Genomic DNA, 24,608 nt, shown 5'->3' with positions numbered 1-24,608 from the left:
TATTAGTGATAAGAGCTAGGAGAAAGTGATTTCTGTTGTGTTATGCAGTTAAATAGTCAGGTGAAAGAAGAGTTGGAGAGAAAGAGTGCAATAGAACATTTTTATCATAGGAGGTTGTGATATAGAGGAAAGGAGAGGCAAAAGGAGTGATAGAGTGTACTTACTGAAGGGAATATGGAAGTGGAAAACGTTTGTTTAAGGAATGTTTGAAGTATATGAAATACTCATTGAAAGCTCTCTACGTATCTTGAGAGAAAAGCTGAACATTAGAAGCATCAGTTGTGGCGTGCAAGAGAGACGATTGCGCTGGTATGGACATGTGGTGAGAATGGAGGAGGATAGCTGCGTGAAAAAGTGCCACACCCTAACAGTTGAGGGAACCCGTGGAAGAGGTAGGCCCAGGAAGACCTGGGCTGAGGTGGTGAGGCAAGACCTTCGTACATTGGGCCTCACCGAGGCGATGACTACGGACCGAGACCTTTGGAAATGGGCTGTGCGTGAGAAGACCCGGCAAGCCAAGTAAGATCGTTGCCAGTGCCCCTGGACTGGTTCTTGTGCGGGTGGCACATGAGATGCACCATTTTGAGCGTGGCCGTTGCCAGTACCGCCTGACTGGCTCCTGTAGGATTTTCGAGCGAGATCGTTGCCAGTGCCCCTGGACTGGCTTGTGCGGGTGGCACATAAAAGACACCATTTCGAGCGTGGCCGTTTTCGTGCGGGTGACACGTAAAAGCACCCACTACACTCTCTGAGTGGTTGGCGTTAGGAAGGGCATCCAGCTGTAGAAACTCTGCCAAATCAGACTGGAGCCTGGTGTTGCCATCCGGTTTCACCAGTCCTCAGTCAAATCGTCCAACCCATGCTAGCATGGAAAGCGGACGTTAAACGATGATGATGATGATGATGATGATGTATGTCAGTATGTATATATGTAGATATATATGTAAGGATATATTTCATGGTTTTCTTATAAATTTCTAACCATTTACAGCTTTCAGAGTAACTCAAAATTTCCACGAATACTGCTAATGTGAATTTATTAACCTAAAGATTTTAAAAGGAACATTTTCTTATTTGTTTTTTTTTTTTGTTTTGCGTGTTTTTTTAATAATCTAATATTCTATTAATCTATTTCTTACTTGTAGCCTCTCCAAGGAAATGTCATTACTTCAGCTACACCAATTCCAACCAAAGCTGGTCAAATCAAGATTCTTATCTGTTGTGTATGTTTAGGTGATATTAGGTAAATGGAATCTTACATATTTTTACCTTCCATATGTGAGTGAGTGTGAGTGTGTTAGCAAATATCTTCACTGTGTTCTTAGGCAACTTAGATGGCTCCATTCCTTGCAGTCTACTTAAATTGAAAATTTACATGCAGTAATTTATAGATATAAATATACAATCATTCTGAAATCCAAAATCATTCTGGACCCACATATTTTGGATAAATAATGTTCTGCTTTTCTTATACCACTACTATTTTCAGTTGTGAGCTGAACATGCTTTCGTTCTTGTGACATCAGTTTATAGCTGGAAAATAATATTTGTAATGTATATGAAAACGTGTGTTTTTTTAAACACATAAGTATCTTCAAGAAGTTTCTCAGACACAAAATATTTCAGCTAGTTGCCATTCAATATTTGTACATACATTATAAATGTTATACACATCATTTTTTAAAATTTCTTTGATAGTACCTTACTGATAATGACATAGAAATGATAATGAGTGGATTTGCTACATGGAAACTGAAAAAAGCCCATTGTATATAAAGGGTATGGTGAATAAACTGTCATCTAAATTACACAAAAATGAAAGTAACACTGACATCACATTTTAACATATATTTACCAAAATTACATTAAAATATTTTGAAATACTAAAGAATAAATTTATTCAATAAAATTGCCATTGGCTTCAGCCATGGCCTCCAGATGACTTTGGAATTTCCTGTAACTCTTCTGGATGGTCTCCTTGTTTAAGTTGGTGTATGCTGCCATAATCCTTGCTTTCACTTCATCCTTGGTGTCACAAGGAGTTTTATTGGTCTCTCACTCAACTGCGTCTCACACATAATAATCAAGCGGGTTGCAGTCTGGGGAGTTAGATGGCCAGATGTTACGGATGATGTGGACGCAGAAATTATCTGGCAGCCATGACTGAGTTCTTCTGCTTGTGTGGCATGGTGCAGAGTCCTGTTGCCAGACATAGGGTCTTCCAGCAGCCACCCTTTTGACCCAGGGCAGCACTACCTCCTCCAGGCACTTGATGTAGGCCTCCACATTGAGTCTGAGGCCGTGTGGGGAGATGAATGGAGGCATAACGTCGCCATCACTAGTGATCACTCTAAACACCATGGTGTTGACTGGATGTTTGATTTTTATCACTCTCGGTACATGTCCTCAGATTGACACCCAAACACTCTGAAATGTTAGTATTGGAATTTCTGGCCTGAATGCCAAGCAGTACAGTATGTCATTTCCAAATTTCTAGCAGAGTGAATTACATCATGGTGCTGTTTTTCTCACAGACAGTGCCCAACTGACCCTACTATGCTGTGTAGTTGACAAAATCAAAAACAAACAATGCGCATGTGTGTAATTAAAAAATATAAAATGGTGACAATTTACCCATCACACCCTGTATATCATCATCATCATCATTTAACGTCTGTCTTTCATGCTGGCATTGGTGGGACGGTTTGGCTAGAGCTGGCAAGGCAGAAGCCTGCGGTAAACTTCTGTCACTGTCTTGACAGGATTTTACAGCAAGATGCCCTTCCTAACACCCACCACCCAGCAGAGTCGACTTAGTGTTTTTTACGTGGTACAAGCATAGGCGAGGTCAGTTTTGGCAAGGTTTTTACAGCTGGATGCCCTTCCAAATGCCAACCACTTTACAGTGTGGACTGGATGCACCTGCATATATATATATATATATATATGTACATGTTTATGTACATGTGTGTATCTGTGTTTGTCCTCCTGCCATCACTTGGCAACCGATGCTAGTGTGTTTATGTCTCCATAAGCTAGCGGTTCAGCAAAAGAGACTGGTAGAATAAGTACTAAGCTTGCAAAGAATAAGTCCTGCAGTCGATTTCTTCAACTAAAATCCTTTAAGGTGGTACTCCATCATGGCTGTAGTCATATGACTGAATCAAGTAAAAGAATAAAAGAACATCTCAAAATTCTATCATTTACACTTCATAAGCCATTATAAGACATGAAATTGTTTTCTTTTTATTAACCCATTTGTTACCATATTTCTGTTGAAGTGCTCTGTGTTTCTTCCAAATAATCTTAAATATAACAAAGAATTTAGTAAAATAACGTAGTTATCATTAAGCTAGTGTTAGGAACATAGATAGTGACTAAGGTTTGGTGGAAGATTTTAATTGAGAACTTTTAAAAACAAGGCATTTGTACTACAGAGCCAGAAGTGATTTCAGCCAGGTTGGTATCAAAAGGATTAATGTTATGTTTTGTTTATTGTTTATAATTTTTATTTAAGTCTTATTTTTCTTTCATTTATAGTGAAGAAGATGATGAAATTGTTGAATGTGATAATTGTGGTGTATCTGTTCATGAAGGTAAGGGCTATATTTTTTAAATGTATATTTTAATGTATCTACCAGTAAATCTGTCTGAAGATTATAGAGCCAGATAGGGGCTTATCTAGGCTTCTTTAAAAAAATGGGAAACTGGAAGCCATTCTTGTTCTACCTTGTAGAATGTCTCTCAAAGGGAGAAAGCATATATTTGTCTTGACTATTAAAGATGAGTACTTCCTCTCACATAAAATTTTTCAAGTGTATTTTCATTTTCTAGCAATATTTTAATGAATAACTAAACTATAAGCTTTATCTTAATTCACTGGCTCTTCTGTAGTTTAAATTGATTTCATATTAAAATAATCTGAAGATAAATAAGTGGACCTTGAAACAACAGCAGAGTGAAGCTTTAGCTTCAAGCAAATGAATAAAATTTTGATGTCTTGCAGCTGACTTAGAAGCCCATAAGTTTATTCACCGTCTTTCCAACAACAACATAGGCCATGTTATTTGAATTCAGTATCTCAACCATTCATGGGCATACTTATGAAATCAAGAGACAACACAGCACCATGACTTTCAGAAACACTTTTTCACAATCAGATTTGTTGGAGTATGGAATATACCACCAGCATCAGTTAATAGCTGTCAGAATACTGCATCCTTCAAAAATTCCATGCTTTCCAAAATTCAATGCTCTTGGCATATACCTCTGCACCATTTCCTCACTTTATGGCTCTTTTATTGTTCACTTTTCTGTCTTTTTATGATATCCTGAATACTATGCATGCACTTTTGGCTTCCATTACTGTCTGTCTTTACTTGTCTCATTGCTACTTTCTGTCACCTCTTTTATTCTTTCCTGACAAGTTGTAGGCTTATTATTATTATTATTGAGTGAGAGAGCAGCACATGCCATCAAAATGACATGAGTAAAAATATACAAAGCCCAATATACCCATCATGATCACTCATCTGATAAGGGTACACCAGGCACATGCATCACAAGCATGTGCATGACATGGTGATCTCATATCAAGATAAACAGCGCATAGCCTTGCAGCTGGAGCCCAGTTAGAATTTTCTTCAGGTCTAGCAGCCCATTCTGCTCAAAAAGTCCTTGAAAAATGTTGTTAAAGGATGAAGAATGAAATGCTCATGTTTCCAGAGCTGAATTATTCAAACTCCAAAGAATTCCTCTCAACACATGGCTATGATGCTCCTCCACTACTTCTGCTCATGATCAGAGATGCACATATCGTCAACCACTAAGGGACATGCTTAACTGGTTATGGTCAAGCAAATATGTAGTATTGAGGGAAATATTTGCTGTAAACCACCTTTTACACCAAGGCAAAACATGTACATGATAACAGTTCCAATTAGTTAAGATCAGAAACCATGAGAGCCACTGCCTAGTATTCCATCTATTATTATTATTATTATTATTATTATTATTATTATTACCTCTGCCTTAGCGAAGGCAGAGGTATTGTTTTCAGTTGTGTTTGTTTGTCTGTAGACAAGATATCTCCAGAACTGCTCGATGGATTTGGATGAAACTTTCAGGGATGTTTGACCTTGTCACTAGCATGAACTGATTAGATTTTGGGATCAATCCAGTACCGGACAAGGATTCCGGATTATTTGCTATATTTACTTTACATGTAGTATTACGATCTTACATTGACTTTCAAGTCTTTCTCTAATTATCTCCCTTGAAAGCTCACTCATGGTTTCCACACAAATTATGGTGGTGTTGCTGTTTCCAAAGTTTTATTTTCGTTTCTCTATTATTCATATTACTCACATTTCTATCTTAGTAGAAACTGATGGATAAAGAAATCAAACTACTTATACAAACGGGAGCAAAACCATTCAGAAATTAAATAACACTAACATATTCAGTAACAGTAATAAATTTCATTTATCCTCGACAATTTTTAGTTTTACCAATTTTGAATATATCGCTCCTGTTTAAAACTTCTTAGCTACTTGACAGTTGCATTTCTAGTTCTACCTTGAAGGAAGTTTTACTTCTTGGACTCATGTTTTTGTGCGCAACAATGTTGTTAAAACTCTGTTAGTAGCACCGTATGCAGGTCCTTTCTGTTTTCTTTCACATACGGATAACTGTTTCACTATAGACTTTAATGGTCGTAAAAACACTTATCTTAGTGGATAGACTTAAAAAGGCTTTCATAGAGAAAACTGTCCCTGTTCCCACCATAGACGACACACATTACATTACAAACACAGCCCGCACACCTACCTTCACATTCCATGACTACCATTGGGATCAGTCAGGTACCAGACAAGGATTCTGGATTATTTTTCTGGTTTTTTTTTACTTAATTTTTGAGAGTGGTCGGGTTCATTTTTAGAATTTCATGTTTGTGAGAGTAGTCGAGTTTATTTCAGATATTCTCATTTTAAAAATCATCTCCGGCTAATCGTTGAGAGGACATTGGTATTGCCATGGCAGAGGTTTGCGCTCTCTGAGTGCTCTTGTTATTATTATAATGTAATTGTTGTCGTAGCTTTGTTTTATTATGAATGATCTGATATTTACAAAGGAATTTTATGACTTAAACTTTCTGTATTGATTATATCAACAAAAATTTGTTCACTGCAGGTTGTTATGGAATTAGTGATAACCAGTCTGCTGCAAGCACAGAATCATCTGCAAGTACAGAACCTTGGTTTTGTGATGCTTGTAAAGCTGGTGTTAAACCTGTAAGTAGTCATGATACTTACGTTTTGGGTTTTGTCTTTTATATATGTGTTGGTATACAAACAAAAGAAAAAATAAATATGCTTGATGCTTGTAAGCCCAAATACTTAATGTTTATAAATATCGTAAAATTCATTCATTTTTAATGGTTAAACATTCATTCTGGGGCTACTCTGAGTTTCCTGTCAGATGTCAGGTGTGGACATTGGAGCAGGGAAAAAGCAAAGCTTTAGCATCAAACAAAGGCATACTTGTGTGTGTGTGGATGTATGTATATCATTTTAATGTCCACATTTCTGTGCTTATATGGGTCAGAAGGAATTCATTGAAGTAGATTTTCTACAACTTGATTCGTTTCCTGTCACTAACCCCTGTCTGTTTCACTGCAAAATTAAAATTTCTCCATGATCAGAAATGTTCTTTTGCAGAGGAATAGAAAGGAATGACACTCATTTGCAACCGTCATACAATATCAAGACAAGGGGACACACACACACAAACACACACATACACCTGCCTAGCAAATTTACTTAGAAAGCTTTGATCAGCCCAAGGATATAATAGAATGCATTTGCACAAGTTGGCATGCAATGGAATTGAACCTGAAACCACATAGTTGGGACACAAGCTTCTTAACCGCATAACCATGCCTATGTGAATGTATGCATGCATGCATATGCAGACAGGCGGACACAAACACACACACACACACACGCACACACATATTGTGTGCATGATAAAGTGGATGTTAAAACAATGAGGAGGAATCTCTGAGAAGTGCATGCAGAGAGATGTATTCTGTGAGCTCATTTTGCAAATTATTTTAATAACAGGTGACAGCAACTTTGTCATCACAGCTGGGATTTCGATGGCCATTTTGGGCAACATCAGGACGTTTTGTTCAGGTATGATAAACAGCCTAATGTTTATCATACCTGAGTCTGGTGTGCTGTAGTTATGAGTCTTATTAGTGGGAACGCCAGTAAGGCTCACAAATACATCATATCATATTGGTTACAAATTTGGCACAAGGCCAGCAGGTTTGGGGGACAGGGCTAGTCAATTACATTGACCCCAGTGCTCAACTGGTACTTATTTTATCAGCCCTAAAAGGATGAAAGGCAAAGTAGACTTTCGCAGAATTTGAACTCGGAACAAAGTCGGATGAAATGCTGCTAAGCATTTTGCCCAGCATGCTAACAATTCTGCCAGCATGCTGCCTTAATACATCATATCATATTAAATAGCATTTAACCATAAATTGGGGCAATTAGTGCTGATGAGAATAATTGTTTTATCAATGACCATAAGTAATGGGACAGTAGATTTACAGAATCAGTTGAGCACCTAGTGGTATTTAAGTCTTATTATATTCTGAGTTCATATCTTGCCTATGTCAACTTTACCTTTCTCCTTCCAATATCCATAAAATATATTTTTGTTTTAACCCATAAATCTTTTTCTAAGATAAAAGATTTGCAAGATGGAAAGAAATTAACCCTTTTTTTATTTGTTATTATTTTTGTTTCTTTAATCTTTCCCTGCCTGATAGAGTTGTGAATTATGTCCAAACTATGGTGGAATTTTTAAAGAAACAGATGCAGGCAAGTAAGTATAACCAAAATATAATTTCTGCTATTCTTAATCTCACTTCTAGATTTTCTTCATTTTATTTTCTTTATCGATAAAACAAACTAACCCTTTAGCATCCAGATTACTCTGTCAAATGTGATGCTTATTTATTCACATTGTTTTGTATGAATCATGCATTATTTCATAGCTTTGAGATTTCAGTGGTGTGATTGTTTAGTTTTAGAATGACACTGTAAGGTTGGTGTGAGGGGCTAAATCTGGCCAGTTTGAACATAAAACAGAATATCTTGACTGGATATATATGCTGTATATCCTATGAACCAGTGGTTCTCAACTATTTTTGGCCTATAGACCCCTTTAATTCCTATTTTACTGTACTAGATCCTCAATGTTTAAAATGCTTAAAAAATCTTATATTTTTATGCTTAAATATTATTAATAACTGTTGTTAAAATATATTGTGTATTTTTGAAGTATAACCAATTTATTGCAGATAAATTTTAACAACAAAATCTCATATAGACCCAGGTTGAGAACCACTGCTACAAGTCCTGTTGTTGTTATTTATGTCCACTATGCAACTTGAGTTTTATTGTACCCTAGTCTCTTGGTGACTCCCTTGACCTCGTATATATTTCTGTTGCATAATATAATTTGTATGTATCCCTGTAGGCATATGTACATGTATATAATTGGGATATTTGTAGATGATTCAATTGCAATGTCTAAGTATCAAAAAATATTCTGCATTTCTTCAGAGTTAGTTCCAGTCTACAGAACTCTGGGTTATGAGCCCAGCATACTTGCACTGTGCCTGTCTGCACAAGTGATTAAGTAAATATATAATGTATTATTCCTTAAATTATCCATTCTTGGTTACATTACTTCTATCACATCATCCATCATGTGTCATTTATTTACTCTTCATTTCTATACATTGGATTGTTTCAAATTTATGATATACAGCAGGATTTCTCAATGTAGGCAATACTGCCCCAAAGGGATCAGTGAGGGGGCAAGTGAGGTAACATAATTAGCATACTAAATTTTACCTATTGTTGTAATTGCATTCATCATCATCATCATCGTCGTTTAACGTCCGCTTTCCATGGGTTGGACGATTTGACTGAGGACTGGTGAAACCAGATGGCTACACCAGGCTCCAATCTGATTTGGCAGAGTTTCTACAGCTGGATGCCCTTCCTAACGCCAACCACTCAGAGAGTGTAGTGGGTGCTTTTACGTGTCACCCGCACGAAAGCCATATACATGTTAAAACTAGTAATGGTTATTAAAATAAAATGAGGGATGAGTAGAATGCTGCTATTTGTAGCAGGTTGAATAACTGTGTAGAATCTAAACAGTTGCTCAGCCTGATTTAGAAAATTTAGCCAGGTCTCTCTAGACACAGGAAGTCATTAACTTGCAATGTATAAAGTAAATTTACAACTTCTGTCTTCCTTCATTTTTTATCATTTCACTATTAAAAGCCTATACAATCCGTTTTTTGAGTAGAATTTATAAATTATCCTCTATGTTAAGTTAGTTTAGTAGTGATACCTCACTTGCCATTTAGGCATAACTACTACTTAAAAAGGGATGCCACAAAAAAAGTGGTCAAGAACCACTGATAAATAGTAACTATCCAATACATACTGTTGCACTGAGATGTTAATCTACTTACTCTGAGAGTCACATTTAACAAACCTCATGCAAATTCTTCTGTGTCTCTCACTTTTTGCCGTTTTCTAATCAGCCAGAAGCATATCAATTCTATAAACGTTTTCCTATTGCCGTATAGCAAGTGAACTTTCTAGTCTATATACTATAAAAATATCCTTTTTTTCTTTTTAGTGTGCTCTAAAAAATATCTGATTGTTTTATTTTATTTATTTATTTATTTCCAGATTAAACTTATTTCAAATACCACAGTGTTGATTTTATTTTTCCATTCCCCTAATGATAGATGAAAAGCCCTATTAAGATGATACCGGAGTAGATTCAAGTCATTTTGACTATTTCTCCTGGGAATCAATTTTCTATATAGTTGAAAGAAAGAGCTGACGAATATTTGAGAACGTTAGAGCACCATTCTAAATAACTTGGAGTAATATCACAGGTTCATTGGATTTTTGAACAGCAAAAGTGACATGATTCTTTACCATTAACTTAGTGCAAAACAGGTCTAGGAAGGGACTTAATTCCCAGTCTTTTTTTTTTTTTACAGTTTTCTTCTCAATGCTTACATTCTCCTCCAAATTAAATGATGTAGTCGTTTCACCTATTATTGAGAAATGTATTCCCTTTCCCATGTAAATCATGAGAGCCTTCTGCTTATGTAAGACATCAGTATAATGGTAAAAAGGTGTTTATTGATAAAATTAATGTGACTAATAATCATTAGTTCATTGGTGATTTTAATCTTTTTGTTTTTCTTCAGATGGGTTCATTTGGTGTGTGCATTATATACCCCAGGTGTAGCATTTGGAGATGTTGACCGACTGAGTGCTGTCACATTATTTGAAATGCCATATGCAAGATGGGGAGCCAAAGTAATTAATTTTTTTATCAATTGCTACAATGTTTCTTTTAGACTCTCTATCTATCTATCTATCCATCCATCTATCTATTTTGACCCTCCATAAAATTCCAAATTTTATTTTGGCTTTTGTGGAGCAACTGCCTTTGAAAACTCATATTGTCGTTCAATGCTTGAAATGAGTAGATAGGCAGCTGACAACTGATGAAGGGTCGTTCTTTATGTTACTTGTCTTGTTTTCCATTTGTTTCTCTCGTTTATGTATTCAACTTATTTGTTTTCGTATGTCATGTTGTTCACTGTTTGTGACGTCCTATACCCATATATGCATGTATATATGTGTATATATATATATATATATATATATATATATGTATATGTATGTATATGCATATATATGTGTGTGTGTATTTATGTATCATTCACTAGCTCCAAAAGCTTTTTGTATTCTCTCTCTGTTTATTTCCTCATGTTCCTTTCTAAGATTTTCTCACCTTCCCGAGCGTCAAACTAATACACCTGTTTGTTGTTTATGCATCTGTCTTCGTTTTTTGTTCTTCTGTAAATCTCATATATATATATATATATATATATATATATGTGTGTGTGTGTGTGTGTGTGATATGTATGTATACATATCAACATTCACAGAGTCCCTTCAAATGTCAGGCTTGTTGCCCTTCTAAAACTATAAAAGCTTACTTTTCAGTTTTGCAGCATGTTTATGATTGGATGGTTTATCTGTTAATTGCTGTGTTGATGTAAAATTCTTTTTTCAACTGAAATACTGCAATACTTTTGTTATTTCTTTATTAGGACTGTTCATTATGTGAAGATAACCGCTTTAGTCGAACTGGAGTGTGTATTAGCTGTGATGCAGGAATGTGCCGGGCTTACTTTCATGTTACTTGGTAAGATTCTTATCATTATTCTATGGTTTTACTGTTATTTTTTTTTAACACATTTTTTAAAATGTTTATGTTCTTTCCTAATGTTTCCTTCAAAAGGAAAATAATAATGTTCTGTAATCCATTGGATTTATTGATGCATCACCATAATCTTTATCCTATTGGTGCAGTTCAGGGAAATATACAATAATATAACTTCCCAATGCCATCTCCAGTTTCCAGCTTTGTGGAAGCTTATAAAACATTTGTTGATTATACGATGCTCCTGTTCCCTAAAGTAGTGAACTGTAAACTTATTTAACACTAGCTGGTCAGGGTTATTGTGAGTTAAGTGCAATACAGAGTCAATCAATGTATACAACATTTCAACCTTCCCCAGTTGCTCTATTATTAAATTCAACCTGCTGTGTACTCTTAAATAACAATTTTGTATCATTGTTCAATATCTTCAGAGTTCTCTTTCTTTAATTGTCTGAGCAGAGTAGGACGTGTAGCACTTATTGTTTTTGATACATGTCGATGAAACCAGTTTCTCTCGGACAAAAACTATGGTATAATGCCTTTCAGATGTATGTACACATTAAGTAGTGGAGGCGCAGTGGCCCAGTGGTTAAGGCAGCGGACTCGCGGTCATAGGATCGCGGTTTCGATTCCCAGAACGGACGTTGTAAGTGTTTATTGAGTGAAAACACCTAAAGCTCCACGAGGCTCCGGCAGGGGATGGTGGCGAACCCTGCTGTATTCTTTCACCACAACTTTCTCTTACTCTTACTTCCTGTTTCTGTTGTGCCTGTAATTCAAAGGGTCAGCCTTGTCACACTGTCACGCTGAATATCCCCGAGAACTACGTTAAGGGTACACGTGTCTGTGGAGTGCTCAGCCACTTGCACGTTAATTTCACGAGCAGGCTGTTCCGTTGATCGAATCAACTGCAACCCTCGACGCCGTAAGCGACAGAGTGCCAACAACAACAACACATTAAGTATGGTGATTTCCATATAATTCTGCTTCAGTTGCATACACTAAGTTTATTACAGCCCAACAAGCTTTCTGTAACATCAGTGAATGTATTAATCACAGTTTCCTATATATTGGGTAGGGAGGAATTGTTTTTAGGCATAGAGTCACTGCTGGGATGTTTGTCTCACTCCAATGTATTTTGTTGTCAACACAATATGTATATGAAGACATTTTCTCTTGGAATAAAACCACAGCATCATGCCTGTGAATGGTTTATGTGTGTATGATACACAGATGGCGATGGTAAAAGATATTTAAGGTGCTGTGCAGTGCATTCCAGCTCAATAAAATGTAGATGCAAAGCAAACTTATTAATACAGCCATGTGTACATCCATGATTAATTGTAATGCAGTCTTTTAATAAAATCTTGTGATAAATGGTTTTAACATCTGAAATGATTCTTTTTAATTACTATTTTTTAAACCTTTCACATCATAGTGAAAACATGCTACAATAAAATAATTTCTCAAATTATCATATTTTCAGCTTCATTAATTATACTATAAATCTTTAGTTTTCTTTTAAGAAGTCATAAATAATTTCTCAGAAGTCTTTGCAATACCCTTTGATTTTCTTCCATCTGAAAATATTTTTGTTAATTTCTAATGCAGTGCTCAACGAGAAGGTTTATTAGCTGAAGCTCCTCCTGAAGAAGTAATGGTATGTACTACTACTACTACTACTACTACTACTACTACTACTACTACTCCTACTATTAATGATGATCTGATTTCTTCATGAAAAATTCTAAATCGCATTTTTTCAATAATCCCTGTTGTACTCTAAAAATGAAGGTAGGCTCAGGTGTGGCTGTGTGGTTAAGAAGTTTACTTCCCAACCACATGGTTATGGGTTCAATCCCACTGCATGGCACCTTGGGTGAATGTGTTATACTATAGCCCCAAGCCAACCAAAGCCTTGTAAGTGATGGAAACGGAAAGAAGCCCACCATATATAATATAATATGTGTGTGTGTGTGTGTAGACAAACTCCAGTCCTCCATGTGGCAGGTTTGGTAATTGTTAAGGGATTTCTCTTTTTACATGAAACTAATGGTAACCTTAACCTATAAATAAAGAATCTTTATCCATCAATGTGGTGTTGAGCACTCATTCCCATTGTTCAATATTAATGTGTGTGTGTATGTATGTGTGTATATATACACATTGCACCCTGTGTGTGTGTATATATATATATATATATATATATATATATATGTATAATATGTATATTTTCATTATTGACAATGGAAGCAGTGTTCAAAGTTAACCATCTGTATACATACTTAAAATGTGTATATGTTGAAAGCCTTTTAAACTGTAGTATTTGTTTTGAGAGAATATCTTAAAAACTATATTTCTGCTTGTTAGCTTCATCAGCAGCATGCCAGCTCATGTATTAAAGTAATCAATATGTCAATTATCAATGATTCAATTATCAGTCTTGTGTGTGATGATACAGTGGGGAAAAAAATTCTTCAATTTTTGATTATTTTGTAATTTCAGGATATTGCTGATCCATTTTTTGCATACTGCAAAATGCATGCTGACAAAACAACAGCTCGAGCAAAGAGACGCAATTGGCTGGCCATTCAGTCACATGTGAAAATGCATTCAGAAAAAGAGATAGAAGATGAAAAAGAAAAAGTAGGCACATTTTAAGAAAAAAAAATTTGTGTGTATTTACCTATTTGTAACTAATACAAGCTATAAAAGTTAGATAACTAAAATTGCTACACCCATATCATTATGAAAATACTTAGCTCCTCTCTAATTCCCTTCATTAAACATTTATAGGTTTGATTGATAGAAAAAGGACTATCAGTTTGGGAAAACCTTCCAAATCTTGATTGTTTTGGTAGGATGATGGGAAAATTAACTATCAAGTTATTTATACTAGAGGGGTCACTATGGCAGAAAAAACCTTATCTGACCATAATAATGCTACAGGTGTTCACCATGGCTTTATGAGAGCAGGAGAAATTTAGTGTACAAATCTTAAGACAGCTGAAGTTGTCTTTGAGATGTGTTACCAGGTTAAGAGACATTTCATAAGGCTCAATACTACAGGGGAGGTAAATCTGTCCATAATGTCAGTTGAGCTCATATTGTGGCAGTAAAAGAGATTTTACTGCTGTAGTCTATGGTAGCTAAGGTTATCTCTATGCTTATTTGTTGGGACTACTGGCTATTAAGCTGGGATGGTGGTGGATAGAAGGCTGTAGACATTTTGCAAACTGGCTCTTTAATATTGGAATAATTATATTAAAAATGTAAAAACCTAGAAAGTAGACTGATATAATTTTTTCTAATTATAACACAGGGCCAATAGTTTTAGAAGGATGAAGTTGTTGATTACATTGATCCTGGTACTCGACTGATGCTTTATTTTATCAACTCTGAAAAGAGGAAAAGTAAAGCTGACCTCAGCATGGATTCGAACCCAGAATGTAAAGATGCAGAGGAAATGCTACAAAATATTTAGTCTGAGGCACTAAACAGTTCTGCTAGACATAAATAATGATAATAAGATGTTATTCTACTTTTTCGTACATTAGCTTCTGCACATAATATGACTGCTTCTACCAAGGACATGTGTCATCATCATCATCATCGTTTAACGTCCGTTTTCCATGCTAGCATGGGTTGGACGATTTAACTGAGGACTGGCAAGCCAGAAGGCTGCACCAGGCTCCAATCTGATTTGGCAGAGTTTCTACGGCTGGCCAGCTGTATATATGACATAAATATTTACTACAACTTTAGTAGTGATTACTCTCTTCTTTGTTTGATGTGTGTGTGTGTGTATGTGTATACTTATATATATATATATATATGTGCTTAAACTTATTTTTCAGGCTAGATTTCAAAGGAAACTGAACAGGCGTCGTCAGAAGTATCTTCTTGCAAAAGCACGAAGTACACCATCATGGGGTAAGGCTGTAAGTCATCATCTAAATTAACAGGAACCAACCTGCCCCTGCTGTTAAGATTTCCCTGTGTCTATTGCTATGCATTACAACATTTATCACCAATGGGGTATCAGTTGAACTTAAGGACATCATAGGATGTTTTTTAAGTTCATCTCTTTTCACAGACCTTTAGGGTTATTTAGTCAAGGATTAATTCTTGTGCTTTTTAGGTGGAGGCAAATATCTTGAATGCTAGTTGATGCAGATAACATTCAATAGAAGAATGTAAAACAGAGGCTCTTGCTTTCAGATATCGTGAAATGTGTGAAGCTTGATCTGAACTCAAGCTGCAAATTCAATATCTCATTCAGGGCCCTTCTAACATCATACATTAGCACGGGGTGAGAGTGTCAATTACCCAGTGTAGCCCATGCTTAACCCTTTTGATAATGACCTGTCTGAGATTGTTCCTTGTTCTATGATACAAGCCTACTATTTTTAAAGTGTTTATTCGAAACACTAGCTTGATAAAAATTAAAGTTATTTTGTTAACTTCCTTTTAAAAATAAATTGAAACAAGCAAAGTGTAGTTCAACAGAAATATACTTATGAAAGTGTGGTGACACTGATCTCATGTAGTCAGCCATTTTGCCTCTACTCTACAAAAATCACAATGAAGAAATATCCTAAAGAAAATCTTAATGACATGCAGTTGTAAGGTTCAGCATTACCTGAACTCAAACTGCTCATCTTATATCAGTTCCCAGTGATATATATATATATATATATATATATATATATATATATATATATATATATATATATATATATATATATATATATATATTGGGTTGGTGCATAATTCCTGTGGCTTTTTTTTCAACAAAAACAATAACAGCATGTAGCAAAAACATCTTTAAATGATTATTCCGGAGCATATTCACCATCTACTTCATGCTTCCCATTTGCTTGGCAGACAGTCAGACCATCATTTAAAGATGTTTTTGTTGAAAAAAAGCCGCAATAATTATGCACCAATCCAATATATATATAGCATATAATGACATTTGGTTGTAAGACTCAGCATTACCTAGACTCAAAATGCTTCTATTATATCAGTTTCCTGTGAGATATATATTATACAGCATGCTTTAAGCAGGGGAGATTTTTATGAATTTATTTCTGTTCAGACATGTGGGACACTATGCACCTCTACAGGCAATGTTGATTTTACGAGCTAATGTACAGCAGAGAGATTTGACCACAGTAATCAAATCTGTGCAAGTTGTTCAGCAAGAAATTGCTGAAGCTTCATCTGTCATCTACAGCAAGGGAATCCACAAGTCCATGATTTCTGTTCAATATCCAAAATATATGATTATCTGAAGTGTTATTAAAGTTTTGAATTTCTACAAAAACATTTTCACTCTACAGATTTTTGTACAGCTTGTTAATTTTACAAGTTATCATTTTCAAAGAATATCTGTTAAATTCAATGTTTTTTTTTTTTTTTTTTCTGCATAGCTGTCTTTAATTCAGTTCCATTTTTTTGTACATTTCTACCAGTACCAACTCAAAAATTAATTAGACATTTATCATCAAGTCCATCTGTCGTAAAGAAAATGTTGCGAAAAGCTGAGCTGATGGGAATAATAACACAGGTCAGTTACATCTCGTTTCCCTAAATGTGTGTGTGTGTGTGTGTGTGTGTGTGCATGCATACACATGATATATATATATATATATATATATATATATATATATATATATAGGCACAGGCCTTGTGTACTGTCATGGCATATTGCTTCCCAACCACATGTTTTCAGGTTCTCTTGATTTAAATGTTTTCTACTAAACCCTTATGAGTGGAGAGATAGAAACTGAAAGAAGCTCCTTTTTATATAGACATGTGTGCTTGTGTGTATGTATATTTGCCTTCTCTGTCTATATTGCTCAATTACCAGCAGTAACATTGCTGTCAGTTCTTTGTCTGCCAGCTTTGCTCCTTCAAAGAATGTAAAATAAAATTGAAACATAGGTAATGGTTAGTAACAGGAAAGGCATCCAATAGTGTATTTGTCTAACCATGCTAACAAGGATAAACAGTTGTAAAAATGAACACATGAAATACGTTTTCCTTATGAATGCAATTGGTGAAGGGGAAATTGTATGGAAACTTGAGTGTGTGTGTGTGTATACAAAATATTGTAACAATTCTTGCTTGAAGATTGCAATGGCATGAAACTCTAGTCTCAAAATAAACATTCAGTTTCAATAAATTATGTGTGTGCACGCACGCATGTCTGTCTGCTTGTGTGTGTATGTGTGTGCAGATGTTGACATGCCATGTCAATTATTGCTAGGTGAGTAAAGCAGTAATGTCAGGTTTACAATCCCTGCTGACATTATGACCAGTTACTCTACACTTTTGAAGACCAGTGGAATAAAGAGGTCCGCCTTACTTGAAAAACAATTAAGGGCTGATAGTAAGAAGTGCATCCAGCTATAAAGTGCTACTTCAAAAGATATCTCCATCTATCCTGCATTAACTTGAAAAAAATAATGAACATAAAACAAACATCAAACTGATTTTTTTTTTTTTTTTTTTTTTTTTTTTTACCAGGTCCAAAGTGTATCTCAAGATAAACAAGAATCTCGGAAAAAGTGGCACTTGTCGCCAGCCATGTCCTTAGAATATATAAGCTACTATCTTGGTATGTTTGCATATCTTTCATTTCATCTTTTGAAGGATTTTTCTTTCTTTCTTTGTTTTTTTGTATTTATTGTTTAACATCACCATCTTATCCTTTCTGAGCTTTTAGTGGGGTTAACTCTGTTACAAGCTTTTAGACCAGGATTACTAAATGTCTTGATCTGCTGCTTCTTATGCCAGTAACCCTTCCTCTCCTCTCACCCACCATTCACAAAAGGCATTAAAAAAGGCATTAAAAAATACACATTAGAAACTTGGCATCTCCTGTTCACACTGTAAAGTGGTTGGTTAAATGGCCAACAAAGTGTAGGGCTCTGAGGTCCCTCTATCCTGTCTCATCAAGGACTAGTTAACCTTTCTAGTATTGGTACCACAAGAAAATGCACCCAGTACTGTATAGTGGTTGGCATTAGAAAGGGCATCCAACCACAGTAACTAAGACAAATGACACATGCAAATGACATATTCCCATAGTTCCCAATGGGAGTCAACTTAGACTGTGATGACCAATCCAAGTCATGCCAGCATGGAAAGCTGGTGTGAAATGGTATTGATGATGATGTTTAGACTGTAGAGAACATGTTGCCTAAATTGCCATATGACTGGGAAACCAGGGAATAAAGTAGATTGTTTTAATCTGAAAAATGACAAACGTGAAGTGAAAAAAAAACACAAACATTGATTGATGATGCATGAGGGGTGTACTGTCATAGCATGTTGTTTTTTATTAACTCCCTCCCATCTCAGTGCTGATCCAGCAGCTTTGTGATGAGAGGCATTCTAGATGTAACCATCCCACCCACTCTTTTTTTTTTCTTTTGTCTGTCATATTATATCTATGACTGTAGTCACTAATGTGTTCTGTTTTTTAAAAGGTGTGATTTGAGGGGTATTTGGTTGCTGTTTCTAGCAGATTGAGTGGCCATTTAGATGGTTCCCTGCTGATTGCTCATTATAATATAATTGAGTTGATGATAATACAACAGCAATCTCCAGTCTATTTCCAGTTAGGTCCGTTGGTACAATTAGAACAACAATCCTCCTTTGAAAACCATTTAGTCCATTGTTTATGACAAAGTTTCGAACATGTAGTGAGACAATTAATGAATAAAGCAAAACATTCCCTGCTTTTAAATTTCCTCACAAGCTAAGTTTTACAGTCTTACGAAGAAAGAATTTGGTTAATAACTGTTGTTTCGCAGTTAGAACACACTTGTATATTAAAAAAATTTTTTTCAGTTTATTAGTTAATAACAAACTAATGTAAGATCTTTTTTTATCATTTTTATAGATAGAAATGCTCGTATAGATACAATGAGAATTAACATGAAGGAATTGTCAACTCAGAACTGTAAACTTCAAGAACAACAAAAAATATTAAGAGTCCAATATGATCAGGTAAGTAATGATGTAGAAAATTCAAGTCAGAAAGCAGAGCATTAATAAATTTAAATACAGAATCTTGAAAAAAATAAATTCATTATAACATTGACAAATTCGACCTTGTTGCTGCTACTGTTTTTGTTGTAGATGTTCTCCTCCTGCTACTTTTCTTCTTCCTTTTTTTTTTCTCCCTTCACTCTTTCTCCTTCATCATCTTCTTTTTCTTCCTTCTTATTCAGCTTCTGCCTCCTTTTTTTTTTATGCTTCTTCCACCGTCATCACCACAACAGATAACTGAAGGAGCAGACTTTTTCGGTGACTAAGCATATGTCACAGATCAATTACCCCAGACAAATGTTTTAGCATGTGAGACTCTATATTATGCATGTATGATAACTCAGCAGTGATTTATCATAAGTGGACACGCTTTCTTTTAAATATTTTTTAAATGCTATCCAGATGTGTGAGTAATCTCAATATCTGAATACAGCCTGTAATTGTGTGAATTACACTGTTTTTGTGTTGTCTCTAGTTTAGGATAAAGACCCCCTTCAGTCATGAATGACCATGGGATATGCCTAGAAAGTTCCCCTCCGAGGCACATATCCGGGCAAGGTTGTTTATGGAAGTCCAGCAGTCGCCCATGCATACTGGTCTCCCTTCTCCACACCACTAATGTTATCCAAGGGAAAGGCAAAGGCCAATACAGCTTGGCACCAGTGATGTCGCAACTCATTTCTACAGCTGAGTGAACTGGAGCAATGTGAAATAAAGTGTCTTGCTCAAAAACACAACAGATTGTGAGCCCTAACCACTGAACCATGTGCCTTCACACTTTCTAGTTTAATGTGTAAATATTTAGAACTGAGACAGGACATGGTGCAGTATTTGATGAATTCTTATTTCTTTATTGCCCACAAGGGGCTAAACATAGAGGGGACAAACAAGTACAGACAAAGGGATTAAGTCGATTACATCGACCTCAGTACACAACTGGTACTTAATTTATCGACCCCAAAAGGATGAAAGGCAAAGTCGACCTCGGCGGAATTTGAACTCAGAACGTAACGGCAGACGAAATACCGTTAAGCATTTCGCCCGGCGTGCTAACGTTTCTGCCAGCTCGCCGCCATTGATGAATTCTAATATGTTGTTTGTAGACTAGCATCATTATTCCCTTGTCAGTTTATTTGGTATCTGTGAATACACTAATTGTACCTGTGCAGCATGTAACCGTTTCTAATATGCGTTCTAATATGTCTGAGTATAAATATATTGACTGCTTTTTGTTTTGTTTTGTTTTTTTACACCTTAGGGGTTATTCACTTCATTTGTTTTCGTTCTTTTGCTGTTGTTTCTTTTCCTTATAGAGATATTCAATTCCTGTGGGAATTGAATTCAAAACTCTTAGTTTCCAAACTAGATACATAAGGCATTACTAAGACTTACATGTAACAATAACAGGGCTTTTTTTTGTTTTTTTTCTTTAGTATGACCCCTATCTGTAGATGAGAGAAAATGATTTAGATTTCAGCTGTCTGAGTGATTCTGTTTCTAGTATTTATATTTGAATTTTTTCAGTTACTGAATGAAATGAATCGGTTGAAAGATTCCACTCACAAGCTGCAACAAAACGGAGAAGAAACCTGGAGTATTTTAACTGATCTTTCAGGACAGGTAAATATAAAAATTTACTATCATTAATAACCATTTTTGTAATGTATAGTTTTCTCCCTTTGAAAACAAGCATGGCTCTGTGGTTAAAAAGCTTGCCTCACAACCACATGATTTGAGGTTCAATCCTACTACATAGTACCTTGGGTAAGAGCTTTCCACCATTACCTCAGGCTACCCAAGACCTTGTGAGTGGATTAAGTTGAGAGAAACTAAAAGAAACCCATTGTGTGTGTGTGTGTGTGTGTACTCGTGTTTGTATCTCTTTGTCTTGATGTCACATGATAGTTGTATATGAGTGTCGTTTATTTCCAGTTTTTGCAAAAAAACATGTCTAGCCAAATGATTAGGTGGGCGTTGGCATCTGGCCATACAAAATCTGCCTCAACGAATTCCATCAGACCCACATAAGCATAGAAATGTGCTACTGCTGTTGTTATTGTTGTTTGTCCTCTCTGGTTTTCAAATCTCATAGAACCACCCCCTATGAAAAACACTGCTTTAAGTACAGCTTGAAACTCAGGCTAATCTGCAGATTTCAGCATTAGTATGTGTTCTGTTGGACATTTTTTTTAATACACAAATCATAAACTTTCTTGAAACTAACTCCATTGTAAGTGGAGACAGGTAACATGTACTAGTAGAATAATTTCTGTCTTGTCAGAGTGGAGAACTGAATTAGTTTTGCGAAGGATTTGGACTTCTAACCTATAAACTACTTGAGCATTAACCTTTTAGCATTTAAACTGGCCAAATCCGGCCAAAATATTCTACTGACCAGATCCACCCTTTACTACATATCCTACAAGGTCATTCTAAGAATAAAACTGTCACATCATCAAAATCTCAAAGCTACAAGATAATGCATGGTTAATACAAAGCAATGTGAATAAATAAGCATTACCTTCAACATAATAATCTGAGTACTAAAGGATTAAAGAAAATAAATCTTTCATCAAAACCAAATAATTTTCTTAATGATTCTGTGAGTCCATCCATAATCTTTTATTTTGAGTGTCTGAGGAATGACCTTAGGTATAATTTGTTATTTAATGTTCCACTTTGGTCTTGTCTCATTCTAAAACCTTGGTATTAATTCATAGGAAATTAACACTCCAGAGATGTTCCGTGTACGTAAATCTCCTCGCTCTCCAACAAAACGGGACCCTCAACCTAAATCTCCTTCAGCACCTGCCATTCAACAGTAAGTTGTGCTTCCTCAGTTTCAGTTCAGTCAGTTCCTCTCTCTCTCTTTCCCTCTCTCTCTCTTTCCCTCTCTCTCTCTCTCTCTCTCTCTTTCTCTTGTTTAGTTTTGCTTATTCTACATTTGCATTTTTCTTTTTAAAACATTTTATCTCATCCCCCACTTTTTCCCCTTTTAACTTTCCATTTTATTTATCTTCTCTACTGTTCTTCAAAACTGCTGTTGTTGTTGTTTCATTGCTGCTTACTAAATAGTCATTAATTCTGAAACCCTTAATTTCCCATGATTCCATCCAATGTTAAGAAAAGTACAGCGGGCATCAAGTGTTGTTTTCAGAAAAAAAAGACTATATTATATAAATGTGTGGTAAAATTCAATATTATGATTGGACAATATGAATGCATGGCAAGACTGTACAAAATGATTGTTATGAGATGTTGGTAGTAATTGAAACAACTGTATAGTAAGATAGGTATGACAGCCAGCTTAGACATTAGCTCATAAAACAATAGAGCAGTACTTATATATATATATATATATATATAAGTACTTCTCTATTGTGGTTTTATAATATATAGGATATGACATTAAAAAAGATAATAAGGATGATTATAACCATCTTCAGTATATATAAAACAAAAAGGGGAAATTTTGCCAGTGAATAATTTGTTTTAATTAGGGTTTTCCAGATATGCATCTGTGATTTATACATATTGCCGTTGATTGGCATACAAGCTTATTTCAAATTTCTGTTAATAATAAACAGAAATATCTTTATAGAAAGGGAATGTGTATTCTTATTTCTAGACATTCACATATTAATTATGTAAAAATGTATCAAAAAGTTAAAGAATTTAAATAAAAATGAGACTGTTTTGCTTTCAAGAATGTCTTTCAAAACACTGATGTGTTTTTGGCAATATTTTGTTATTAGTAGCCAACAACTATAGCTCCTTAATGCCAGTGCCACGAAAAAGCACCCAGTACACTCTATAAAGAAGTTAGCTTTAGGAAGGGCTATAGAAACAATGGAGTTTGTTGCAGTTCTCCAACCCATTGGATTGTGGCAAACAGTCCAACCAATTCCTGTATGGAAGATGGACATTAAATAATAATAATTAATGATAATGTTGAAATGTCCATCAGATTTAGAACAACAGATTCAAGTTTCAATATAACTTTTCTTAAATTATAATAAAGACGTAATAAAAAATAGGCTTAACTGTAACCCTTATTTTAATTTTGTAGATAAGATTTAGTCACGAAAGAGTTCTATTAAAATTTCCATTCTCATGCCCTTCTTTTTTTTATTCTATGATTAACAACTTTACCTTCTGAAATTGCATGATTTTTGAGTTTTGTATTGATTCAGAAAAACAAAAATGTGTTTTATTGGCCTGTTTTTCTGGAATGATGTTTTATTGAATAATATAACACTGTTATATTATTTATAATAATATTTATTATAGTAATTTCCTTATGAATGCAGTTGACCAACTAAATGCAGAGTGGCACTTGAAAGAATATATTAACTTTTTTGTTACCCATATTTCTGTTGAAATACACTGCCATGCTTTCAATTAATTTGAAAATATATTTGTCTCTATTAAGCTGGTGTTTGAAACATAAAGTAACATTGAAATCTTGAAGGAAGGTTTTAATTTAGATCACTTTAAAGTGGCAAGTTCATATTATGGGACCACAGCTGGTCTCAGGTGGGTTAAATAGAAAAATGAAACATACAAAAGAATAAGTGCTTCTATGTAATATACATGGACTTTTACAGTTTGTATCATTGAAAGTTTCACATTCTTACTTTGTGCTAGTTTCAGTAACTAAATTTAAAGGCTCACTTTTGTATCTTAATAGACTGACTATGTGAGTCTACTGTGTTGTACAACTGTATAAGTCCCACCCTGGAACAAATGGAAATTAGTTTTGTTTGTTTGAAGTGTAATTGGATTTTGTGGAATACACCAGCCACATGGTTTCAGGTTCTCTCCCGCTGTGTGATACCTTGGGTAAAATGTCTTCTACTGTAGCCCTAGGTTGACCAAAGTCATATGAGAGGATATGGCAGACAGAAATTTGAAAAAGCCCATCATTGTACATACATGTGTGTGTGTGTGTTTGTGTCTCGTCTTGATATTGCATGACATTTGTAGATGAGTGTCGCTGTCATGCAAGCATTATTATTCGTTTCCAGTGTTCTGTGAAAACATGTGATGGGGAAATATCATCTTGCTTTGAAAGAATTGAGGGTTGGAGACAGTAAAGGCATACATCTATAGAAAATCCACCTCAATAAACTCCATCTGATCCATGCAAGTATGAAAAAGTGAATGTTAAAATGATGCTGATGTCTGAGTAT

General features: G+C 35.2%; 1 protein-coding gene across 8 annotated transcripts in view; it reads left to right on the top strand.

The window, feature by feature from the left end:
* LOC106872116 (PHD finger protein 14) overlaps positions 1-24,608 on the top strand; it is a 62,126-nt gene that overhangs the window by 25,109 nt on the left and 12,409 nt on the right. For all 8 annotated transcript variants that reach the window (XM_089351205.1, XM_089351204.1, XM_089351198.1 and 5 more), the window contains 14 exons: positions 1,146-1,243; positions 3,541-3,596; positions 6,193-6,293; positions 7,844-7,899; positions 10,325-10,436; positions 11,240-11,334; positions 12,964-13,012; positions 13,858-13,998; positions 15,210-15,285; positions 16,830-16,924; positions 17,887-17,977; positions 19,268-19,374; positions 20,941-21,036; positions 22,137-22,237. In XM_089351205.1, coding sequence (XP_089207331.1) covers positions 1,146-1,243; positions 3,541-3,596; positions 6,193-6,293; positions 7,844-7,899; positions 10,325-10,436; positions 11,240-11,334; positions 12,964-13,012; positions 13,858-13,998; positions 15,210-15,285; positions 16,830-16,924; positions 17,887-17,977; positions 19,268-19,374; positions 20,941-21,036; positions 22,137-22,237 — 1,274 coding nt within the window. The remainder of the gene's footprint in view (positions 1-1,145; positions 1,244-3,540; positions 3,597-6,192; positions 6,294-7,843; positions 7,900-10,324; positions 10,437-11,239; positions 11,335-12,963; positions 13,013-13,857; positions 13,999-15,209; positions 15,286-16,829; positions 16,925-17,886; positions 17,978-19,267; positions 19,375-20,940; positions 21,037-22,136; positions 22,238-24,608) is intronic.

The sequence above is a fragment of the Octopus bimaculoides genome, chromosome 4 (assembly GCF_046866305.1).
Source record: "Octopus bimaculoides isolate indiv1 chromosome 4, ASM4686630v1, whole genome shotgun sequence".
Taxonomy (NCBI): Eukaryota; Metazoa; Mollusca; class Cephalopoda; order Octopoda; family Octopodidae; genus Octopus; species Octopus bimaculoides.
This window is presented reverse-complemented; position numbering and strand designations above follow the sequence as displayed.